The sequence below is a fragment of the Caretta caretta genome, chromosome 3 (genome assembly GCF_965140235.1).
Source record: "Caretta caretta isolate rCarCar2 chromosome 3, rCarCar1.hap1, whole genome shotgun sequence".
NCBI lineage: Eukaryota > Metazoa > Chordata > Testudines > Cheloniidae > Caretta > Caretta caretta.
The window spans coordinates 160,800,853-160,827,130 of NC_134208.1; the positions used below are offsets into that span (position 1 = coordinate 160,800,853).

General features: G+C 48.3%; 1 protein-coding gene across 1 annotated transcript in view; it reads right to left on the bottom strand.

The window, feature by feature from the left end:
* The window catches only part of CAPN2 (calpain 2), a 59,134-nt gene extending 45,575 nt beyond the window's left edge, over window positions 1-13,559 (bottom strand). The window contains exons 1-2 of the mRNA XM_048843296.2: window positions 13,151-13,559; window positions 8,620-8,689 (exon numbers count right to left, since the gene is read on the bottom strand). Of these exons, the coding sequence (XP_048699253.2) occupies window positions 8,620-8,689; window positions 13,151-13,447 (367 nt within the window). The 5' untranslated portion in view covers window positions 13,448-13,559. The remainder of the gene's footprint in view (window positions 1-8,619; window positions 8,690-13,150) is intronic.
* Window positions 13,560-26,278: the final 12,719 nt, after the last annotated feature.

Genomic DNA, 26,278 nt, shown 5'->3' on the forward strand with positions numbered 1-26,278 from the left:
ACACTTAGACAAAGCAAACATCCCAGCCTTGTGGAATTCAGAGCTTTCACCTCCCCGTGCCCAGTGCAACTCTGTCCTGTTTTGGCAGTGACTGAAGGGCAATGCCTGGCTAACAACCAGCGTGAACTGCGCTGACTGTTTAGTTCCTGTGGACTGATCTGCAAATCGCACACACCCACCATTACATTAATTGGGCCCAGCCATCTCCATAGAGAGTCCAGACACTGAATGGGTCCTGGAGACTCAACCGCCTCATGCTCAGGGTTAAGGCATATGTGTGGGAGCTGCATGCAGAGAAGATTTCAGCCTCCAGGGTTCTTAGTCGGCCAGACACCTTTTACCAGACTTAGTTCACAGCTAATGGCCATGTGCCAAGAGTGAGATCAGCCTGAATAAGAAGAAGAGTTCAGGGGCTGCCAGGAGTGTGTGTAGTGCCTGGTTGGGGAGGTAGATAAAGCTGTCGGTCTCTGAGAGTGGAGTACAACAAGACACCGGGCAGAGCTACAGCTGGTCCCCTTGCCTGTGCTCTGTGGGCTGGGTGGGACAGCTGGAGGCAGGTTCTACACTCCTAGCTTGTGGAGGTTCAGGTCAGGAGGCATTTTTTCCTCATGATTGCTCAACCCACAATGCAAATACAAGAGCCTGGGGGTGAGCTCACTCTAACCATAACAATACTGTAAACTTCTCTGAGTCTGTCTGTTGTAATGTATGCTGCCTTCTTTCCTGGGCTTGCGGGGGTTGGATCTGACATAACTTGGAGCCTGTACCCATGGATCCTCTCTATGGGGGCTTCTCAGGCTCCAGAGGTGTAAACCAGACACACAACATTCTCCCTTTTCCCACCCCAAAATCCAGGAAGTGAAGGGTAGCAGGAGCCTTTGACGGTTTCCATGTGTGGAAGGGATGTGAGCACTGGGACCACCTTGAGTAGAAGATTGTTACTGTTCAGGTCCCACTACTCCAGCGGTTACTGGAAATTTAGCCCACTAAGTCATAGTAAATTGAAGGCTGTACAAGTAAAGAGCCTGGTGATGGAATACGGAGTTTTAGCCATGTGTGAGGAAACACTGCTCCATCACCCTGGGACTCCAGGGACTGGCATCTTTTACAAGCTTAGCTATCTGACAGGTTTGGATAGAGATTGTCCTTGGGCAGAGACAGGAGTGCCAAGCCCAAGGCGTGACAGAGACTTTGTGTGAGAAGAACAGACTGTCTAATAAACCTCTAGGAAAGGAGTGGCAGGTTACAGAAATCCCACTGTGATTCCACCAGAATTAACCCCACATCTGTCTAGGCATGCTATGCATAGAGCGTCCTCTGCGATAAGTACGAGGAATCCATTATTTTTGTCACTGTATTTCCTGTATAAATGGCTCAGTGTTCCTCATCCTATCTTTACCTATCTCTTGGTGCATTAACTTAGATTATAGTCATAAGTGTTAGAAATATTAATATACCTCACTTGTGACTGATTATTCATTAATAATTATAAGAGTTTAGCTACTCTTCCATAAAATATAGAGAGATGAGGGGGTCAGCACTCCCCCAGGAGTCATTTGCAGAGGTTCAGTGGAAGTATGTATTTAAACTACCCTCTAAGGTAGGGGAGGGCAAACTAGAGCCCGCGGGCCAGATCCGGCCCATCAGGGCTTTCAATCTGGGCCACAAGATTGCCAGCTCCTGGTGCAGTGGGCCTAAAGCGGCCCCTGGGGGACGAAGTGGGGGGGCAGAGGGCTCCGTGTGCTGCCCTCGCCTGCAGGCACCGCCCCCCACAGCTCCTATTGGACAGGAACAGGGAACCATGGCCAATGGGAGCTTTGGGGATGGTACCAGCCAGCGAGGGCAGTGCGCAATGGAGACACCTGCCCCACCAGAAGCCACTGTCAGACATGCTGGCCGCTTCCGGGAGTGGCATGGGGCCAGGGCAGGGAACCTGCCTTAGCCCTGCTGTGTGCCGCTGCCCCCTCGGAGCCGCTCAAGGTAAGCCGCACTGGGCTGGAGCCCACACCCCGAAACCCTTCTGTACCCCAACCCCCTGCCGCACTCCACACCCTCTCCTGTACCTCAACCCTCTGCCCTGAGCCCTCAACCCCCTGCCACACCCCTCCTGCACCCCAACCCCCTGCCCTGAGCCCCCTGCTGCACACTGCACCCCAATCCCTTGCCCTGAGTCCCTTCCTGAAACCCTCACCCCTTCCTGCACACTGCACCCCCTCCCACATCCCCTCACGCATCCCAACCCCTTGCCCCAGCCCTACATTCATGGCCCTGCATACAATTTCCCCATCCAGATGTGGCCCTCAGGCCAAAAAGTTTACCCACCCCTGTTCTAAAGAAATGCAAATATGTCGTCACACCTGGTATTGGCTAGAAGGAAGCAGCTGTGATAATCCAGTGGTAATTATCTGCCATGGGATCTCAAGAAGCCTGGACTGGGAGCATTTATTGGGTAAACAAAGATGCAGACAGAGGGGTATTGGGTGGGGCAGTGCTGGTACCTGGCAATGGTAGTCAGGAAGCCCCACTGTTGCAGTAGCATGTGACTTCTGACTGACTTGATCCTATCATCCTAAATGTCTTCACTCTGTACACCAGGGATAAGAGTGAGGGCCCGCTACCCACCAGCCTGGCACATGCCTCTGTAATGCTAATGGCTCAGTGTGAACGTGAAGGCTGCTAGTGCCTTTGTGATTTTGAGCCCAAGGTTGTAAGAAATTGCATCTGTGTGCAAGAGACTCAGACCAAGAAGACACACAAGGTAGGATTACTGTTAGCAGAGAATGAAGTTACTGTGACAGAGAGGCCCTTTGCAAAGAAAAGGGGACCCTCTGTCAAACAACTCATCTGAGGTCTGACAAACTCACTACACCAAATACATGTCTTGTAGCGTATTTATCCATAAGGGGTAACATGTAAGGTATCTACAGAGAGCTCACAATGTAGCGAGACTCATTGTGAGACGTATGTATGAATAATATTTAAGGAATAACGTAACTATATTGAAAGTATGCTTTATGATCTTGGAGTAAAAATGAGACCATGGGATAATTCCAGCAGGAGGGAGTTGCCACCCCTTCCTTGTTAGCCAATGATATAATACAAGGATTAATTGTCTAGCATTGCTGCATCCCAAAACTAACCATGGAAAACCATCAGAGAGAACTGCAAACAACGGAAACCACTTGGAGGTAAAAAAGGAACATTACAACAACAGGTTTCAGAGTAGCAGCCGTGTTAGTCTGTATTCGCAAAAAGAAAAGGAGGACTTGTGGCACCTTAGAGACTAACCAATTTATCTGAGCATAAGCTTTCGTGAGCTACAGCTCACTTCATCAGATGATTCGATGAAGTGAGCTGTAGCTCACGAAAGCTTATGCTCAAATAAATCTGTTAGTTTCTAAGGTGCCACAAGTACTCCTTTTCTTATTACAACAGACAGGGGATCGCCCTGTCTATGAATAGAGACAAAACATTTTTCAGGATAACAGAAGTCCGGGAGAAGTGCAACTTGTGGAATGGGCATGTTTTTTGTGAAAATCTGGATTCTGGTTTCTGTGAAGCTCTGCAACAGACTGAACTTTGCAGGGGAAACCTACTTTATTAGAGAGGAAAGGTAACTATTAATAAGTGTAGGCCCTAGTTTGCATTTTCTGATTTTTGTTTTGTAGTGTAACCATTTGTTTTTGCCACTCTCTGCTGTTTTTAGTTGAATCTCTATTCTTTCTTGCAGTAAAAGAAGAGGAGGGTTATTTAAGTGCTGTACATTTTACAGGGACAGAGCTTTAAGGTAAAACTGGTAAACTGGGCACACTGATCCTTTGGGGGCAGAGGATCTGGGATTTCTGTGAGTACTGGTGTCAGGGGCTGAACATCACAGGGGAATGCTTCAAGGGTCTCAGGGACTGGAGTGCACCCACTGTTAACCTGCAAGGCATGGACAGGGCTGGCATAGTCCAGAAAAGAGTGCCTGAAAGGCTGGTAGTGTTAGGCAGCTGACACCCAGCTACCACCAGAAAGACTCCCTCACGTTGCAGGCAAGAGGTAACAAGGTGACTCTCAGTCCTGGGAGTCTGCGATGTATTCGTTTCATGGTCATTCTTTCAGCCTATAGATTGGAACAGTGGCTGTTGCTCCTTGTGTACTCTACATGCACCCTATTGGCCACCGCACCCCTCCATAACCCCAGCCCCACAGAGCATTTAATTAAGGTGCCTGGTGTGAACCCTCTGTACTTGGTTCAAACAAGGCACCTTAATTAGTCACTGAGAATGACTGTTGCTGCAAATACTGCTCCCTTGTGAATTCATTAAGCCCTTTTAAAATATTGGCCGATGGGTCCATACACAAGTTTGAGCATTCTGACTCCTGGTGTATGTAACCTTTTGATTTACCCCCAATACTCACTGCACCTAGCACGTATGCTCCTGAACATACTGGCATGCGGCAGACCAGGAGTTGCAGGGTGGGATGCACTGTAGCAAATGGGATAATTCCAAGGACTTTCCATCCCATGCTAGGGTCAAAAACCAATCAATCAACCAAGCCCAGGATGCAGCTGATCAAGTGAAGATAGTCCACTCACTTGTAGCCTCCATGTGACACACTTTATAGTCACAGTGGTGAACTGCATTATGATATCTAATGTTTTACTCTTCTTCCCCCAGGGGGGCTTTCCATCAGAAGCATCTAGCAGACATGCTTATTACTTAGAGTACAGTGACTAATTTTTTTGATAAGGCATTACATTTTCCAGGTTTTAATTTGTCTGAGTGAGTGAGAGGAATGGATGAGTTACTCACAACACAGTAACCCCATCATAGGAAAACACGCATCTAATTTTGTGACTTCGCCCTATCTGATTTTTGTTACATTTTTCAAACTTTTTTTCTAGGGAGGCGCCATTTATGTCTATACACAGATGAGAGATACCGTGCTGTGTATGCTCCAGTGTTGTGATACCATGGTGACTTCCTTTTGAAAAAAATTGTAAAGAATGAATAAGCATCCTCTATGCAATGGCCATTGTTTCCTTTCTTCTGCCACAATGAGTCACTACATCCCATTTGATGGGTTTTTTTAGCCAAATACCATAGCTGAGTAATGTTCGATCTGATGTTGCTGAACTAAATACAATTGTCGCCAGAACTGTAAGAATTGTGGAATAATAATAATAATAATTAATAATAAAAGCACCATTCCTGAAAAATTAAACCCTAAAGGGGAGATATTTGGTGCTTTTGAGAACCTAATGAATTATATATTTTACATTGTAATGAACGGCTACAGTGTGTGTGTGTGTGTGTGTGTGTGTATCACAGTCCTGTACTGGATAAAATTAGAACGATTCAACAATACACTCCATACTGTGAGCAAATAAGAAAGATGCTCCTTAAGTTTAAGAGGTAGGATCTTGTGGTTTTGGTGTTCTCTATCCCTGCTGTAACCGTGACTTTCTAGATGGTCATGACGTGCAGCGTCATCATAACTGTGACGCCATAGGTGGCCAGAGGTTTGTCACAATGTAAGTAGGGTTTCTGATTTTCAGGACTCTTACAGAAATTGTGCCTTACTTATTATTAGTAGGAAGTCACTCTGATTGCCACCACGTATCACAGCTTCCTTTCTTAAATGAACCAAAACCCAGTTTCCTCATTAGTGCAAAAATTGTAACCATAACTTGAAAACAGCAGCAGTAGGATCTGAAATGAACAATGTAGGGTGTCTTGCCTCCACATCGTTCTGATGAAAAGCAACCTTTAATGCTTTTGGCCTTTAATTGCTTGCCAATTCCAACTGAAAAAACAATAGTGAAAACACAACTGCAAATATTGGGAACGTTCGTCCCTTTGTTTGTATTTTGTACTAAACAATTATTCTTGGAGTTTTCCCTTCAGTTAGTTGCATTTATCACTTTAAACTGAAATAAAAAAAAAGTGTTCTCTATAGATAAGTGTATTACAGCTGAGTAAAGCAGTGGGGTGGGAACCAGTGGGAAAGATGTTCCTGCACTTTTGACCTCACATACACTGGACTTGTGCGGTCACGCCAGATGGAGGGCGGCTTTTATACAGAAACATGCTGGGGGCTGGGAGGGGAAGGAATCACACCTGTCAGGGCAGAGTTCCTGCACACACACACAAAAAAATATCAAGACTACATTACACCCCATAGCCGCATCATCTACTCCCTCATTAATCAGTTTCTTTCTCCTGCAGCATTGCCTGTATCCACATTCTTCCCCCGCTGCCAGCACCTGCCTGACACTACAAGCCAGTGCAGTACTGCAGTCTGGCCTAGAGGCTCTCCTCTGGTGAGTTCACTCCTAGCAGTGCTAACTGCCTGGGGTGGGAGCACAAAGGGGCTGGAGTAGATTACTGAGATTTTTCACTGCAGGATTTAGATCCCTCCCTGGAATAGCCACTCCCTACACTTTCACCTTGCTCCGTGGTTCACTTTGAACTTTTTACTCCTGGAACCGGTTGGACCTGTAGTTGCATAAGCTCAGTGGCAGGCAGCTCAGGAATGAGCCAGTAATAGACATATCTATCAGGAGGGATGGATATACATTCCCTTCTGTTAGTTTTAGCTTAATACCAGCTTGTTCAGAGATATGGTATATGTGCTCGTGGCTTTGTTTTCTCTGTACTGCACCTTTTAAATTTCTCAGGAGCCTACCTGTGTGCAGGGCCAGCTGCCATTCTGAGATTTGACTTTTGTTCTTTCTTGTTTTGTTGTTCTCCTTTAACTTAAAATTAGTCAGTCATTCAGACTGAAGAAAATCTGACAATTCCAAACAAGTGACCAAAGGAAAGAGAGGCCAAGATCTTTAAAAAGAGATACTGTCCAGCTATAGATGGTCTAACCACAGGCAGACCGTGGATCAGGCTGCTTTAAATCAATCTGTATTTCCTCTGAAGCACAAAGGACATGCCAGTCATGGCAGACTGCACAGTGTGCTTGAGGGATGAGACCACAACATTTAGTGATTTGATTGACTGAAGCAGAGGCAGCAAGGGATGATGTAACAGGAGACAAGAGTGGAGAAGGAGGAGCAGAGTTGTTAAGGGCCTAGAAGGTGAGGACAAGAAGCTTGAACTTTATGCAGTTCAACAGGGAGCCAGAGGAGGGTCTCAGATGTAGTGTGTGAGAGTGACGTGATCATCACAACAGACAAGAAAGGTGATCCTGGCAGCATGGAGGTGATGCAGGTGTTAGGGCAGCCAAACAGAAGGAATTAAAGCTTTCCAGCGCAAGGATCATCTTTTTGTTCTGTGTTTCTACAGTGCTGAGCACAATGGGATCCTAGTCAATAACTGGGGCTCCTAGGTGCTAAGGCAATACACATAATAAATAACACAGCAGTCGTGACTGGAGTTGCGATGCTGGATGAGAGTGTTGACTGGACAGAAAGAAAAGGATGGATTTTAGACATATTGTGGAGGAAGAAATGTCAAGATGAGACCATACTAGGCCACCACACCCCTGAGCCCCAAACTGATAGTGTTTTAAAAATCAAAATGGGTCAATACACCAGAAGGTCCATCATGAGGTGGTTCCCAAGGGAATGCTCAGAAATGCTCCTTTACCCAATGAAACTGCATATAACATTTCCTTCCTCACTGATTTTTTTTTTTTAAACTGCAGGACTAGTGCACTCTGCACAGTTGTTTGTTAATTTAAAAAAAAACCAAAACACCCCACTGCACATTGCAGAGAGGATGAGAGAACAAACCACACACGACAGCTATTAGTCACATCACTTAAGGCACTACTGAAAGATGCTCAGCCACTACAGTGATGAGGGTGGTATTAGAACCTATACAGAATAGAAAATTAACCGTAGTATGTGATACAGCAGGGCCAGATGGCAGCAGGATAGTCATGGATGCGAAGTATAAGGGCCCCAGGATGATCAGAGCCTGTGGACTGAGGAGAGGTTACTACAGGTTAATTAGAGCACCTAGAGCCAATTAAGGGCCTGCCAGAGACCTAATAAAAACCCCTGCTTCAGTGAGAACGGAGGAGAAGAGCTGATTGTAGTTTAGAGGAGCACTGTTATGACCAGAGGAGGGAAACATTGCTGGAGCAGAGGGACTGCCCAGAGGGAGAGAGGGTGAGAAGCTGAAGGGGCAGAATGGGAGGTAGCCTAGGGGAAAGAACTATAGCTCCAAGTGCTCAGCTGCTCTCCATAGGGCCCCTGGGTTGGGACCTGGAGTAGAGGGCAGGCCTGGGTCCCTTCCCCACTCCCCTTCCCTCCCCCACCAGGGCACTAGCAGAGCTGTCAACAATAGAGGCAGCACCCTGACCCATCACATGAAGGAGAAACACAGGACCCCACCAGAATAGCATTTGCCACTTGTCACAAATATTATTATTAATTCAGACAGTGATGCTGCATACAATGGACAAAGAAAACAGAATCCAATCTGGAGGAGCTTTCAGCGAAGGTCAGATAAAACATGGTCATCAACAATACAAGGGGAGATGGCAAAGGGCTGGAAACTGGAGAGAGAACTAAACAGTTATTTAAGAGTCTAACATGAAACACTAACGGTGTGGAACTTGGACAGTATGTTAAGATACCACAACTGAAAATCAAACAGGTGATCTCTGTCTTACCCAAGGCTCCTTGGCAGATATCTGTGCGGGTGGCACCTCCAACAATAAACTGGGGATTAGAACACAGCTCCTGGAATGAAATACATAAAGTACTTAAAAAATAGACAGACATGGGATAGGCAGTGTACTTAAGATGCCGGAGATCCCAAGTCTGTTCCTTACTGACCATCTTAGTTTCTGTACATTTGCAGCCATGGTGTGTTATGATTAAGGCTGTGTGTTGGTCACAGAAGTCACTTTCTGTGACTTCTGCAGTGGCCAGCAGCAGTTTGGGGGTGTGGGTGGGGGTTCAGAGCTGGGGCAGGGGTTTGGGGTGCATGGTGGTGCTTTCCTTGGGGGGGGGGCAGGTGGGAGGCTCCTACCATCATGTCCCTGCAGCTCCTAGGCGAAGTGGCCAGGAGGGCTCCCTGCAGGCACCACCCCCACGGTTAACAGCCAATGGGAGCTGCAGAAATGGCACTGTGACAGGACCAGAGCACGGAGCTCCCCTGGCCGCCCCTCCCCCTAGGAGCTGCAGAAACATGCCAGTCAGAGCTGTGTAGGGAGGCTACCAGTCCTGCCAACACCCCCCGCCCCAGCACTGGTCCCGGGCCGTGCACCGCCTCCCACCCAGCACCCACGGCCTGCCCCTACAGAGTGCCCGCAGTCCCTGGCCCAAGTTTTAGTTAGGGGTATTTTTAGTAAAAGTCATGGACAGGTCACAGGCCATGAATTTTCATTTACTGCTCATAACCTATCCATGACTTTTATTAAAAATACCTGTGACTAAAACGTAGCCCTAGTTATGATTGCCCCCTCCATTGCAAAGCATATCAAAACCATTACATAAAGAGGATACCGTTGTGTCAAGAATGGAGAAGGGCAGGGGGCGGCTGGTGTACTAACACAGCCAGGGCTGGCTCTAGGATTTTTGCTGCCCCAAACAAAAAAATTGTGGGCTGCCCCCCATCCCAGCCCTGGGTTCCCCCCCACCAGTGCCCTCCCTGCACTGCACCCCCCTGCCGCCCCAGACTTGGGCTCTCACCCCCCACACCCGCAGCCCCCTGCTGCCCCAGTCCTGGGCTCTCACCCCTCCACTTCACCCGCAGCCCCCTACTGCCCCAGCCCTGGGCTCTCACCCCCCCACCCGCACCCCCTGCCACCCCAACCCTGGGTCACTGGTAACTCACTCCCAGGGCGGGTGGTCAGCATCCCGTTCATGACATTGGCAGGGGCAGAGGCTGCATCCACTCGACTCCTTCCTGGCACCCAGGGGACCCTGACTCCGCCCACTCACCTCTCGCCTCCAGCCCGTCCGGGTCAGGGTCAGGATAAGCAACGGGGCTCCCGGGCTATGCCTCAGCCCAGGTCCCTCCAGCCGGGGCTTCTGCCTCCAGGGCCGGCCAGGAATCGGGAGGGCAGAGCCAGGTGGATCGCCCTGGCAGGGCACTGAGGAGCCGGGGCAGGGCAGCCCCAGAAGGAGCAGCCAGCGGGGAGCAGAGCCCCAGAGAGCGGGCCGCAGGCCCCGCATGGCAGCGCCTTGGGCACCGGTCCCCTCTATGGCCCCACTGCTGCTCCTGGCCGCCCTGCTGCGGCCCCTGCGCGGCTCAGGCCACTTCGCCCAGCCCCGGCTGCGGCACTGGGGGACGGCCGCCCTGCGTCACTTCATAGATATTTAGGTCAAAAGGGACCATTATGATCATCTAGTCTGACCTCCTGCACAACACAGGCCACAGAATTTCACCCTCCACTCCTGTGAAAAACCTCTTACCCCAGCCCAAGTGTCCCACCCTCCACATGTCGGAGCCCGCCGGCGGCGCAAACCATAGCAGTCCCAGGGCAACCCCCACGCCGCTGCTGCTGGACCCCAGTCCCGGGGCCAGCTTTGGCCACTCGCTGTGGCTCTTCCACCTGGTCTTCCGCAGCAGCTTGGGGGCTGGGACAGCATCTACCTGGGTGAGCGCTGGCAGGGCCGGCCCCGAAGTGGGGGGGGGGAAAAAAAAAAGGATGGCCTGAATTTGCCGCCCCTACAAATGTGTCGCCCCAAGCACCTGCTTGCTTTGCTGGTGCCTAGAGCCGGCCCTGCTAACACAGCACAACAATGGGGAAGGGAAATCATGGCCAAGGAAAACCAGGGCAAATATCTGTTTTTACAACAGGCACAATTTCAGGCCTATACATACAAGATTTTAATGCCTAATCTTTGAAGGACCCTGAGACAATTAATTGCGAGGAACCCATATCTGCTTTGGAAGGATTAACAGCTGAGAGGACTCTGCTGGGATCTGAATGGGTGCTTGGAAATTGCATAGTAAGCACGAGCTCCTTTAAGTTGCCGGGGATGAAGGCTGAGTGGCACATTGTATAGAACAGCCTCTATGTCTCAGACAACTCATCCCTGTGCTAAGAAAAGCAGTTTTCTGCAGTGACCGATCGCAATGGTACCCAAAGCTAACATGCTTGTCTGCAGAGGGTGGTGTAGGCTCTAAGGCAAAACATAAGCAGAGAAAACTTTGTACAGTGTTGGCCACCCCACAGTGGGTTCCCTGAGTAAACAGAGGCTTGGAGACCAGCCCCTTCATAAAATAGCATATTGATTGGGCTCTAGTTGTTTGGCTCTTACCCCTTAGGGATTTTTCCATTTGTTCTTGGACCTGTTTAAATGCTCCTTGGGAGCACTTTGAGCCAAATTCTTCCCTAATGAGTTCCTAATACACCAAGGATGAATGTGGCCCTGTGCAAAGAAGCTTTATTCAGCTGTACCTCTACAAAAGATAGGCACTAAACAAAGTGGTAAGGGATGCTAGACAACTGGCAGGAAAATATAACCTCCCTGTAACAGTCAGAGTAGAGGAAAGGGTATACGGAGAGGGCAGGGGGAAGGGGTGTGTAAATAGGGACATTAAAGTGGGAAAGACTATCACAGAGATTTGGAAAATGAAGAATGAAGCAGGCAACATTAGTAGGATGAAGAGAAGGAAAAGAAATAGGTAGTGATGGGGACAGAATCCATTGTAACAACTCCAAAACTTGACAGGTATAGTTCACAAAAGACCTGTGTAGCTGCAGGGTGTGGATCTCAGGGTGGGGATGGTGTGAGAGTTGGGACATGGATTAAATCAGCAGGGTTTGTTCATATCAAACAGGTGTAAACAGGCATGAGTTATATAGATTGGAAATGCCAACAAATGAGTCAACTAACAGCTAAGAACAGCCCACTGGCTATTACATGTTAAAAAAAGCCCTCTTCAACTGAAAGCATAGTGGGAGGGCAATGGAATGTGAATGCGGATTCTTGTGTGTCTTGCCCTTCATGGAGTTTGGCACTGAAAACCAGCCATGGCTCTGGCTGGCTTCAAATACTGGCTCCTGTCTTAAAAGTAAAAAGATTTCCTGTATTGAACTCAAGATAAACAAGGTATCTGGCATAATTATAAAATTGATGTGAGAGGAAGATCTGGGCCCAAGTTTGTATCAATATAGCTCCCCTGACTCCCATGGAGTTACTCCGACCTTACACCAGGTGACTCTGGCCCTTGAACTGGACTGAATCTCTTTGAAGTTCAAACAGAGTTTCACTTAACCTTCCTGTTCATTTTTGTGCCTCAGCATTTCAAGCCCAGATATTTCCACAGTTCCCACAAACCTTCCAGCTAGTTTTATAGACCAAAGAGTTTTGAATAAATCCAAACCGAACTGCTGGAACTTTTTAGGTTTGCCTGGTATACATCACTGAGCCATTAACTGCCTGCATCTGCACCCTCATATCTTGGCTGTGTGACAGCACCAGGCAGCTTGGAGGTACATCCCTTGCCCATTAGCAGGAACCAGTAATGCGCATTCTTCTCTATGGGATGGGGAAAAGGTTTTCGATCAATAGACAGGCTTTCACTGCTGTGTGTGCTGAGCTTGGAAAGAGTGCATTCATCCTCCCTGGCTAAACAGCTGTCAGGTAGCGCTGCTTTGCCAGGGACCTTCAATCGATGTGTCTTCCCCCTCTCCCTTTAAGGAGAGACAGTTTCTATAACCTAGTCAGGTGTAATTTAATCTCTCTTCCTGCTAGAGATGGGCTCAAGCCAATAGATCCTGATCCGAATCCCCAACCACTTTGGGGTAGTAACATCCCAGGGACTGGGTTTGCCTCATTAGTAAAGAGAAGGACCTAATGCAAAATTCAGAGCAGACCCCTCCCCCACCTTGCCCCTAAAAATTCAGAGGTTGGAGGTTAAGATCAGGGGGTTGAGCTCATCTGCAGTTCTCATGCTGTCATGATGCACTGAAAAGTCCAGCTCAGTTTTTTATAGACAGTATCTTTTGACTCTTTCATTTAGAAATATCTTCCTCCCCCGAGAACTTCCCCTGCATGGGGGTGGAAGGGGGAACCCCCCCCCCCCTCCAGGGGAAGCTCACCCTGATCACTGCACTCCCCGCACCAGCCAAGCCAGCACAGCTATTCCTGACAACGGCATGGCTTTGCCCTGCCCTTTACGTTGACCCCCTTCTCTCGCCCTCCTCCCTGCTGCCCAGGGGGCCCATCACGCAGGTATCCTACCGTTGGTCTCCTCCACGTGATGCCCTGAGTTTTGTGTGAGTTTGGTCCCAGTTCTTTGTACCCCAGAGAGGATGCAATCGCAGGGAAGGATGGATCCTGGAAGAGTTTCCCAGCCTGAAGGCACTCGTTCCTCAGCCTCTCAAAGTCCTGACTGAGGTACTTAAACGCCTTTGCGTTGGAGCCTAAGCCCCTGGCTGTTTCTCTCTCCTTAGCTAATTTAGCTGCAATCCCAGACATGTTTGCCTTCTCCCGCTGCTGCTGGTGTTTTGCTGCCGTCTGCTCTCCTGTGGGTAACATAAAAATGCAAACCTTCCAGCTGAGCAGAGACGTAGGAAACCTGAAGTAAACAGCAGCAGCGGTATTGGGAGCCAGAACCGCTGGTGAATCATCGGGGGTGGGGGGGAATCTGCAGCAAAAGCTAGGTGTGGCTCATGCTTAAAGCTTTTAGCTTCCCCCTAGTGTCACTCTGAGGGTATTTACTAGAGGGCAGTGATGCACGGTGCCGGGGTGTTACCATCTGTCAGCTAGTGTTACTGACAGTTACATCTTGCCTGTTTGGTAAGGTGCAATCCTCCTTACTGGGATGTGCCTTTCCAGTGCCTGTTATCCCCCTTAAGCAGATGTCCTTTTCTTTGTTTTTTTGAACAGCTTCCTCCCTCCATCAGAAGTCTTCAAAAACTGGCCCTCAACATGGGAACAGGATCTGGGACCTTTTTGTTCCAAAGCACAGAACTCTGCCAGTTGAACTAAAGGAGTGACCTCTTAGCTGGTAGGAATCAGCTCTTAACCGCTGCATGGATCAGCCATTTGAAGGGGACATGATCCACCTAGCCACTGTGTTATACACTCTGACTGTCAGGGTAGCTTATTCTGAGTATCTGAGGTCCGCAGGAGTAAAAATCCCATACCCATCACTTTCTCGTGATCTCTGGCCTGGGTTGTCAGCAGGAATAAAACTCAAACCTTTGGGCACCAAAGCCCAGGCCTCTAGCCTATAAACTAAATGGGATAACTGTACAGCCTGTACTGAATGTAAAACTTCTCTTTACTGCATTTCCTCTTTAGTTCCTCCACTCCAAAACTGGCAGTATTTGACAGTAATGGGTGATGCAATGCTTATATTTTGTAACATGCTTTGGGATCCTCTGGAATTTAAGGCTCTGGAAGATTAGTATCACCTTTCCCTTTGACGAGCTACATTTTGAGGGGATCCTTAAATCCTGAAACATTTTCTATTGATGCTGTACAAAATACCTAGGAAAAGGAGAAAACTGAACATTAGCTGTACACATGGCTGGCATGGTCCTTTCCCCCACTTGCATTGTTCTGTTGTCTTTCCTAGAGTTCCAGGTAGCAAGAAATATCTACAATTACCTCTGTTATTGTTAATTATTTATATTACAGTGTCACCTCGAGATTCCAGCGGGTGCCCCATTGAGCGAGGCACTGTACAAGTGCAGAATAAGAGACCAGTGCTTGCCCTACAGGCTAAACCAGGGGTTCTCACAGCACATTTTTGGATGGCCTCAGAGTGCAACCAGCTCTTGCTGGTGGCCGCTCTGACAATTTTTCCTAAAATACTCAATTAACTTGAGGAAAAACAAATGAATATGCACATATCCATGTCCAAATCATTGTAATTTATTTATGTAGGTTGTTTTTTTTTTGCAGACTCAATAATAAAAATAATGTACAGTTGTCGCTATTCCTACTGGACCTAAACAGAATAGAAACACTAATAAGGTGCTTCGCATGTTCTTGACTTCTTTCTTCTTCTTTTTCTGGTTGCTTTTTTTTTTTAGACTTGCTAGTTACTAAGTCTGCTGTGAAAAGTGATATTAACAAACACACAAATATCACTTTCCGCAGCAGACTTACACAACCCTGGGAATCCTGGGGGCAAATTGAGCCCTGGATGGGGAGGTGGGTACAGAGGCAGCGGGAGCCAGGGGCAGTGGGGGCTAGAGGTGATGTGCTCGGGGAATGGAGCCCAAAGCCCTGGAACCTGCCAGGGATGAAGCCTGACCCCACCATCCCTGGGAAGGTGGGGAACTCACTGGCTACTCCAGCTTTTGTGTCTCCAGAGCGGGGCCACTGCTTTGCCCCCCATAACCACCCAGAAGGCTGTGGCCGCAAGAAAAGCCGCTGGTGGCTGCATTTGAGAAACACTGGTCTAAACAGAGAAAGGAAGTATTATTACGCCCACTTTATAGATGGAGGCACAGGGAAAGTAAGTAATTTACCCAAGATTACACACGAAGTCTGTGGCAGAGCCAGGAATTGAACCCAGCTCACCTGAATCACAGTACAGTGTTTTAACCCCAGTCCATCCTTCCACCCACTATTAGTCCCCTATATAGTGTGGCTATAAGTGAAGGGCTTCAGCTACTCTGACTCTCAAGACAGTGGCTGCTAGTGGTGCCACCTGACATGGGACATTAGCTGAAAATCCACCCCCCTGAGTAAGGTAGTTATACCAAGCGAACCCCCAGGAATGAAGCTACCACCTCTCAGGGAGAAGCTCTCCCCCCAGCATAGCTAGCGTCTTCACTAAGTGCTACAGCTGTGAGTGTAGACAAGCCCTGAGTCAGAAGCTGGCACAGCATGCTTTATGGAACAGTATAAAACCAGCACAAAGAAGATGCTCTGCACAGTGGGTACTGTCCTTTTCTGAACAGCAGAATGGACAAGCGACTGAACTCATCCCACACCACCCCTGAATGGGTTAAAATGGATTACAAGAGGCTATTTGACAGGAGGGGCTGCACCTGGGTGAGGTGTAGGCTGGCTATACTGAACCTGCCCCAGCTAGGCTCCAATAAAGCCAGAGAGAGAGGCTGCTGCAGGGGGAGAGAGTCAGCAGTTACTCTCAGGGTTGCAAGAAAGGAGTAGGAAGAAGCCCAGGGGTCACAAAATCAGCAGCTGAGGTCTACGCAGTCTCATGCTTGTGCCTATTTTCCCCTAGGCTTCTTCCTACTCATTTCTCTCCACCCTGAATAACTGCTGCTGACTCTCTCTCCCTGTAGCAGCCTTCTTGGGCTCTCCTCTCTCTGGCTTTATAAGAGCCCCGCCTCCTCCTGCCCAGCTGTGTCAGGTTCAGTTAAGGCTGTATAGCCAGTTTACACCTTACCCAGTGCAGCCAATCCTGTCAAATAGTCTCTTGTGAGCCATGGTGACCCTTTTGGGGTGGTGGGGGGTGAACACCCCATCACAGCACCCCTTACCAGTTCTTTAGGCCAACTTGCTGATGATATGCACCCTATGCAGTCCCAGTGACAGCTGAGGTTGCATGTGCCATAAATCCACACAGAATTCAGCCTCTTGTCTCACTACTGAAGAGTGATGAAAGACACCAAGCCACACCTGTCTCTAAGCAGATCCACCTTGCTAGGACTGCTTTGTTTACTCCTGCAACCTGAACCACAAGTATAATCCCAGTTTGGGTGGAGGAATCATGAGGTTCTATTTAGACAAAGAGCTACTTTGATGTGTTCACATTCAGGGCACTAAAATAAAACCGTGACTTTTTTTTTTCTTCTTTCAAATGCTTGTTTCTCTTCCAGGAATAGGAAAAGCAAAATCCTAAATGCTTTATCCAGCCTTTCCCCATTTAGAAATCTCCCAGTTCCAGCTCTCTGAACTGCCTTCACCCACTCTCTCACTGCCAAACCTAAACCCTCACAGACACCAGCCTGCACGTTGGGTCTAGTCCTGGCTCAGGCCAAACTCTTGTTGGGATGAAAGAAAGTTTTGCGTAAGTAAGATTACGGCATTGTCCTACACTGTCTGCAGTTACAATACAGACAGCCCACAGAGGGGGAGTAAAACACTCAAAGTAATACAAGCCTTTTAGGATGAGCTGGATTCTTTATTTGAATGATTCAAGCCATTTGGAGAGTGGCAGAGTTAATGAACTTTAACTGCTTTGAAATCCCATATTAGTCCCTGCTCTCAAGTCAGCATTAATCCGGTTTGTCATTTGTATGCTTGCAAAATCCATTCACTGCTTTGCAAAGGAGCTAACAATAACCAGCCCTGCAGCTGGTGAGGTGGAGCCCAAAGCTTTGTGACCATGGCTGCTGGTGATGGGAGCTGTGCTGACACGACATGGAAGGGAAGGGAGGGGTGACTGAATTCCAGAGTTGTTTTCCTTACTCATGAGGTTGCATGGCTTCACTTTTTCCATGTGATTGCACCACTGCTGGCCATTTGAACTGTCAACTTTCCCCAAACAGAGAGGGAACTTGCTGCTTGCTGAAGGAAACTGTTGTTAGTCTGTAATCAGGGCATGAGAAGCCAGTGCTACAGTGGATTTTTATTTGTAGAGTGAGAGATAAAGCGATGGAGTGAGATTGCAGGAAGTCTGGACTTCTACAGGGATGGTGCTAGACATTTTGCTTTGTAGGTACCCCCCTACACAGGTCTTCCCCGGGCTGGAGCCACCCCGGTACTGTTTAGGGTAACCAATTTTCTAATTTGTGAAAACTGCACGTTGAGGGCCAGAACCTCCCCTACTCCCTGCCCTGCCTCACCTGTTCCCACTGAGGCCCCACCTCGGCTCTGCCTCTTCCTTCAAGGTCCCGCCCCTGCTCTGTCTTTTCCCTCGAGGCCCCGCCCCCTGTTCCTCTTCTTCCTCTCTCCTCCCCCTCCCCATAGCTCATTGCTCTCCTCATCTCCTCTCTCTGAAAGCTGAGCAGGGCTCTAGAGGTGGAGGGGTGACTGGGGCAGGATGGGGGAGGGAGAGCCATGTTCTGGGGGTGGAGGGGTGACTGGGGCAAGGCAGGAGAGCCCCACTCTGGGGTTGACTGGGACAGGACAGGGGGCAGCACGCCGGGGGCAGGGCAAGGGCAAAGGGGCCTGGATAGTGAGGGTCACCGGCCCTACTCCTCAAATGCCCCACCCTTCAGTATCCCTTCCCCCAGGAGCCGGCCGCTGGTACCGCTCTCTGCCGGAGCCAGGAAGTTCCCGAATGCTCCGCTAGCTCCGGTAGCAGCTGCTCTTCCCGCCCTCCCAGCAGCGGAACGGAAGCCAATTGTGGACAGTCAGGTCACCAGACTTTTGGTGACCGGTCAGTAGTACGGCTCAGACGCTGTCAGGTCCCCTTTTCGACCAGACTTTCCAGTCTAAAACCAGACACCTGGCGACCCTAGTACTGTTCCCGGGGATGAGGATGGGCTGCTGGGCCAGAGCTGCACTACTCGTGCCGACTCCCCGCTGCTATTTCTGGTGTGTGTGTGAGGTGGAGGAGACTACGCCGTTAAAGGGGCAGGCTCCTTCCCCACAAAAGTTGTGCTGCGCAAGGGGCAGTTGGACCAGAGCCACACCAGTGCTGCTGTTCAGGCTCAGTCTGCTGGTGTGTGCCTGTCGGGGAGGGGTAGCGCCCTCTTATGTGCTGGGTCTGTACTGCAGCGTACTAACCGCCTCATCTTCCGGTAGAGGGTCTGTTGTGTCTCCTGGAGTCTGGTTTCCCACTTCTGTTGCTGCTGAGCTCAGTGGAAGCTCAGAGAGAGAGAGAATAGCTTACAATTTCTGTTGTATAATGATGAATCACAAAGCCCCCATATAAGCTCAGTTAAGTGAATTTCTCCTTCCAGAGGGACTTTGTGTAGAGTAAGCTCTTAAGAATCTCTGTCTTGAGGGGCATGGTTTCTAGGAGGCAGGTCTTGGCCTCTCTCCTGTGCCCTGTAGATGAGGGGGAAGCTCTAGCTTAGAGAATAACTGCTGCTGATAATTGCCTTTGAAACTCTGCCTGTGAGAAGCTCTTTCCTCAGGACTGGCTCTAGGCACCAACAAAGCAAGCACGTGCTCGGGGCGGCACATTTCCAGGGGTGGCATTCTGGCTGTCCTTTTTCTCCCCCTGGCCCTGCTCAGTCAACCAATGAGCCCCTGCATGGGGCAGGACGGCGGGCTCAGCGTGGGGGTCCCGGCCCAGGGGTGGTCCCTGCCCTGGCCCTCTGCCGCCAGGGGAGTGGAGTGATGCAGCTCCTCCCCCCCGCCCCGGCCGCATGTGTCACAAGCGTCGGAGGAGCCGGAGCCAAGCGGAGCAGGGGCAGGACCAGTGGCTGGTAAGGGACCCACTACCCTGGTCCGCCCCCCTCCCCATGGCTAACCTGCCCCCTAGCCACTCTGTCAGTTACTGTCCCCTCTGCGGGGGTGGGGCCGGGTCTGAGATCGGGCTGGGGGCCCACGGGCGGGATGTACAGCCCTGAGCACCCCACTCCAAACACTGCTATAGCATTACGCATTCTTTTAACATTACCAGTATCAGTGGCTTCTGGTGAGCGCAGTTTCTCAAAACTGAAATTACTAAAAATTATTTGAGGTCCACCATGTCTCAAAATCATTTGTCAGGACTCGCATTAATTTCAATTGAAAGTACCATCGCAAAAAATTTAGATTTCACTGAATTATTAAGACTACGCAAGTATAAAAACCAGAAAAATTTAGTTCATATAAATCTTTTAATTTAGGAGAAACTGGGCACACTGGAAGACACTAACATTTTTCATTACAGTATATAGTTGAACCAAATTGTTTGTAATTGTGACTTTGTTAAAATTAAATGAGTACACTAGTAGGAAATTGTTTTATTTCACTAACTACAAATTCTGTTTTCATATTTTTTTTAATTTTTAAACAGTCAAAAAAACCCCAAACCAAAACAAAAAACGTTGTAAAGTGCAAACGTGTAAAAGCCAAAAAAAAAAAAAAAAAGGGGGCGAGGGCAAAAATGTCTTTGCTTGGGGCGGCAAAAAACCTAGAGCCGCCTGTGCCTTTCCTCTCAATGTATTTAAATCCAAAGCCTATGGGTGGTTCTTCAAGTGTGTTCGGCTGAACTGATGAGTCACACGGGGACAAGTAAGAGTCTTGCTTACCAGAAGAGGAAGTGAGCACTTCTACTTTCCATGCAGAAGGAAGGACAACCTTTAGGCAAAAGGAGTCACAGCTGATAACTGCCATTAACCCTAAGGACAAAAGATACACAATTAAACCAAAGGAAAGGTAAATAACAGTTCATTAAAGGTAAATAAAAGTATACTGGTCAGACTGGAATAGGAGATCTTGCTCAACATAATGGAGGGGCATACTCATGTTGTAACTAATCCTTGGATGGACTTCCCGGTTGTCACTACACTGCACGCCACAGCCACTGAGATATTCAGCAGCAGCAGGAAGGCAACTCAGATCCACCTGTGCCAAAGTTACAGGCTTCTACCGCTTCCTCTCTAGAGAATTCGCTTTAGCTGGCAGCATTATAGGGCCTTTGGCCTTGCCTGCACTTGCAATGGTGTGTAGGGTATGTATAACTACATGCCGCAGTGCAAAGCAGGCTCCAGCCACACTGCGGTGTGCAGCTACATGTGGCAGTGAAATGCTGTGTTAGGGTGGAGGCAATGGGGAAAGGCTCCAGCAGCGGGACGTTGCAGTGTTAAAATAACAGTGTAGATGGAGAGACGCTGCTTGGACATATAGAGAATCGTGTAGGGTACATACCCGAAGGTGGTTGTGTGTCTGTATGCTACTCACCTAAGCAATGCCTCACTATCTGTACTGCTATTTATGCCTGTGCTAGCTGAGTATGTGGTGTCAGTTTTCTATATGTGGCTGTAAGCATAGATATACCTATGACTGGGGCTCCATGTTTGTCACGGAGGTTGTGGAAGTCACGGATTCCGTGACTTTCTGTGACCTCCATGACTTCTGCAGAGGCCAGTGTGATTGACTCCAGAGCCACCCAAGCAGGTGGCCCTGGGGCCAGCTGTTCAGGCAGCCCTGGGGACAGCCACACCAACTGCTGCTGGAGCAGCTCTGAAGCCAGCCACTCCGGGGGCCCAGCAGCCAGCCTCACCAGCCACGACTGGACTGGTCCCGGCTCCTTGGCCAGCTGCACTGGCCGCTGCTCTGGCGTCTCCAGGCAGCTGGCCCCCGGGACCACCAGGGCAGTGGCTGATGCAGCTGGCCCCGGGGACTGCCTGAGCAAGGATCCCAGGGCAGCTGGAGCAGCCCCTGTCCCCCCAGGGCTCCCCTCCCCGGCCACTGGTGCCATGGGCACCCCAGGCTTCCCCCAGCATGGCTCCCCTGCTAAGATTCAATCAAGGGTATTTATGCTATAAGTCACGGACAGGTCACCGGCCATGATTTTTTGTTTCTTGCCCATGACCTGTCCATGACTTTTACTAAAAATGCCCATGATTAAATTGTAGCCTTACCTATGACATACAATTGAGCAATTCTGATTCCATCCAGCAGAGAGCAGCAATACACAGTAGCCAGTTCACTACTCTGTATAGCAGTGGTTTTCAAACTTTTTTCTGGAGACCCAGTTGAAGAAAATTGTTGATGCCCTCGACCCAACGGAGCTGGGGATGAGGGGTTTGGGGTGTGGGAGGGGCTCAGGACTGGGTCAGAGGTTTAGGGTGTGGGGGTGAGAGCTGTGGGGTGGGGCCGGGAATGAGGGGTTCACGGTGTGTGAGGGGGCTCTGGGCTGGAGCAGGAGATTGGGGTGCGGGAGGGGCTCAGGGCTCTCGACTTGGGGGGCAAGCTCTGGGCTGGTGCAGGAAAGGGTTCCAGGTTTGGGGGGTCTCAGGGCTGGGGCAGGGGATTGGAGTGTAGGGTTGGGGCGTGGACTTACCTCCGGCAGCTTCTGGTCAGCGGCGCAGCTGGGGTGCAGAGGCAGGCTTCCTGCATGTCCTGGCGCTGCAGACCACGCTGTGCCCCAGAAGCAGGTCTGGCTTCTAGGTAGAGGCGCGCAAGCAGCTTCGCATGACTCTCGCCCACAGACACCGCCCCCTACCCCCGGCCAATGGGAGTGTGGGTTCTTGGGCCCCCCTGCCTAGAAGCCGGACCTGCTGTTGGCCACTTCCAGGGCTCAGCGCGGTGTCGAAACAGGTAGGCACTAGCCTGCCTTAGCTGGGCAGCACCGCCAATGGGACTTTTAATGACCCAGTCAGCGGTGCTGACCAGAGTGACCCAGTGCCTGACATGCCGCGACCCAATACTGGGTCGCGACCTGAAGTTTGAAAAATGCTCCTATATAATGTCTCCTTCTGAAAGTGAAATAATAAGCAATTCAAACCTAGAATAAATACATAGATGAGAGTCCAAATCTGCGCTCAGTCACCTTATACCCTCTGCAATTTCCTGCTGTCCCTGCTCACCCTTTTCCTCCTCTTTGACCTTTTCTAGTATGGCTGCAGCCATAAATTACTCTCAGGGCTGGAGTTGCTCATGGTGGCTGAAGAAGATCTACCACTGCGATTGTTTTGATTAATCTATCCATTCTCCTTTGTGCTTCTAACCTGCATGCTGCTAATTCCCTGCCAAACACACTTTGACTGTACCTTGCACTAGCAAGAGAAGATGGGTGAAGTAATATCTTTTATTGGACCAACTTCTGCTGGCAGGGGCAGCTCTACCAATTGTGCCGCCCCAAGCAGTCGCCACCGAATTGCCGCCAGACCCGGAAGAGCAGCGGAGCTGCCGCCAAATTGCCGCCCCATTCTCCATGCCGCCCCTAGCACCTGCTCGGAAAGCTGGTGCCTGGAGCCGTCCCTGTCTGCTGGTGACAAAGACAAGCTTTCGAGCTACACAGGGCTCTTCTTCAGGTCTGGGAAACTTACTCAGAGTGTCACAGCTAAATACAAGATGGAACAGATTGTTTATCTTAAGTAGTTGACACATATTTAGGCAGTTTCTTCATTTGAGCTGCATGCTAACATGCCAGTTGCTGCCAATGTAATATTGTTTTGTCCTGAGGGGAATTTAAAACCGTTTGTTACATATTTTTCTGTCTGAGTCAGGGATTATTTGAAGCCAATCATAGTTCACTTTCCAGTGAAGAGTATTAATATTCTGTGCACTGACTGAACGCACTTTAACATGCTGCGTTGCATCCATGTTCTGTGCTCAGTGACCATCTGGCTTATATTTTAAGAGATGGACTTTCTTTAAAACTTAGCATCCCAAGACATGTATCTACTAAGGACCTACTCACAACTATCTGATCAGATAAAAATATTTTCAAACAGTAATAATGCAAAGGATCATAAAATACCTCAGTTGTATTACAGGGTGGTTTTCTTGAAAAATAAGAAAAAAGTTTATTTTTAATATTGTGGCCCTAGGGCATCACTCTGTGCGTCTGGTGCTGCCTTTGTATCTTCTAGAATTCAAATGTCTCTACTATACTAAGAGGTACTACACATGATCTTAGCTCCATATACATTTATCCTTCACTTAAGACAATGTAAGCTGCAACTACTACCAAATGCGAAAATGTGGCATACATTATGCATTCATTAAACACTTTATATCAGAGGAAGCCTTCAGAACCTTTGTTATAAGTCAGACACCAAGAATGTGGCTGGCTTGCCTTTGACTCAAAGTATGTGTGTGTATTCAGTCAAACATGAGGACAGTGGCTGAGCTCACTGCTGGGTTCTCCAGTGGCTTTTGCTGTTGCTGTGTGGCAACTGGCAAGCACAGTTAAATGCTGTAGAAAAATTGACCCAATGAAGGAACAAACCTTCTTTGCATCTGAACATATTTTATCAAACAGCAAATTCAAATTCCTTGAAGTCACATGCCACTGCAGCAGAAGCAACTGTAGGCCTTTGACCTACGTGGCCACATGTAAGACCTCTTCTCTCAAAGGTCCCTGAGCTGCACGCTTAAATGATAGTATTCCATTTCATGTTGACAGCTGCATAAGACCACACCAGGTCCAGTGAGACACCACAGGTACATGGCACAGTAGTAGAGACAAGTTTAGGTCCACAAACCTGTTCACTGGACAGCACTGAACATTTGAACAACTACCTTGTGAAAGACTAGGCCTATTTAAAGAAGCAGTCACTGGTGCAATAAGTTCATCTGCTTAATGGGGACAATAAGATGAGATGACCTCCTGCGAGCCTAGAATTTAACTATGCTGTATCATGGCTCATCTGCAATGTAGGATGTAATTGTTATGACTGCTTTTCAAAATGTGTGTGGCTCCACTTAGTGGTAAAGATGTGTATAGCTGCCACAAATCGGCACTGTGTGATTTTTCAGCAAAAAGGCAATGAAATGGAACTGAGTTTTGTGTAGACCTCTCTGATTTCGTCCGGCAGCTGTGGCACATATAATTCTGCATACAGCCTGTTCAACCATCTTCTACAGCCCCCTGAAGCCCTTTAGCCAGCAGTGTTGGGGAACGTGGCAGCCATTTTGTACTCAGTTTACAAATGCCTCTCGATGTTAGGGGATCAGTTTTATTGGGAGAGAAAGTGTTTTGATCACTACAAGGCAGTCAGCCCCTCAGTCTCTCAAACACGTATGCATAGATGCAGATATTGGCCAAAACTTCACGAGCTGTATGTATGTCATCTTTAAAAGTGCAGCCCTTCTTTGCACTTCACTACTGCATTGTAATGCCACTGTACTGTCAGTTTGGGGTATGAGCCAAGATGTGGTGGCAACTTCAGCCTGTCACATAATTGCAACCAGAACATGAGTGCTACTGGTGCAAGTGAGCCATCTTCTTCCCCTGCCCGGTCTAAGAAATGGACACCATTTTTTGGATTTGCGTGGAATAAAACCTCACTGGTTTAATGGCATCTTACACTCCCTCATACCTCGGTATGGAAAATCTCTTGGATCATCATAGATTGCAATGGAAAAAAACTTTCAGAGCCATACCTGGAACCATTTAGGAACGTCATGGTTCTTCCTGTGCTGCTTAGTATGGGCCATACAGAACTCTGCAGTAATAGTGAGATAGATCTCATGTTTTCCTGCCCCCCTACTGGTCAAAATAAAAGAATTTCTCTTCGCTACAGGGCCAACACCACTGCTAAGCTGCTCTGATTCCCTCCAGTAGAGAGCAGTGTTACACTAGTAATTTTGCTACAATTAAATCTCCCCTGTAAAGGATGTATCTAGAACTGGTTGAAAAATGGCAATTAATTTATACCAAAAATGTAAAAGAAAATTGAACAATTTTAGTTTCATTCGAAAATGGCTCATAGAGTTTTTGAAACTATTATTTTTGTTTCCTGGTATAGTTCATTCCCTCCTTTCCCTCCCCTTTTTCCCCCTGAAAAAGAGAATGGGGCAAAAAAGATAATCCTTACAAAACTGATCCAAAGCAATTATTTTACTTTGATGAAAAACTGGATGATTTTGAATGATATAAAATAATTACACAAAAATCATTTCATTTTTCCCACATTCTGAAAAGCCATTTTTTTAGTGAAAATGTTTTGACCAGCTCTAGATATATCCATTAAATAAAATAAACAGGGGAAACAGTTTTACTTTGTGTAATGACATCCACTCCCAGTCTTTATTAAAGCCTAAGTTAATGGTGTCCAGTTTGCAAATTAATTCCAATTCAGCCGTCTCTCATTGGAGTCTGCAAAAAGAAAAGGAGTACTTGTGGCACCTTAGAGACTAACCAATTATTTGAGCATAAGCTTTCATGAAGTGAGCTGTAGCTCACAAAAGCTTATGCTCAAATAAATTGGTTAGTCTCTAAGGTGCCACAAGTACTCCTTTTCTTTTTGCAAATACAGACTAACACGGCTGTTACTCTGAAACCTATCATTGGAGTCTGTTTTTGAAGTTTTTTTTGTTGAAGAATTGCCACTTTTAGGTCTGTAATCGAGTGACCAGAGACTATTTCCCCATGTTTATTCTCTCCCCCACTTCCCCCCACTGTTCCTCACATGTTCTTGTCAACTGCTAGAAATGGCCCACCTTGATTATCACTACAAAAGGTTTTTTTCTTTCCTGCTGTTAATAGCTCACCTTACCTGATCACTCTCATTACAGTGTGTATGGTACCATCCATTGTTTCATGTTCTGTGTATATAAAATCCCCCTACTGTATTTTCCACTGCATGCATCTGATGAAGTGAGCTGTAGCTCACGAAAGCTTATGCTCAAATAAATTTGTTAGTCTCTAAGGTGCCACAAGTACTCCTGTTCTTTTTGCGGATACAGACTAACACGGCTGCTACTCTGAAACCTGACTTGATTTGTTCATCGCTGAATGGGAATAAGTGATCATCTCCTTTCAATCCTCTTTGTTGTCTCTAGGTGGTGCTTGTGTATCATTTTCCATGTTACTCTGGCAATAGACAG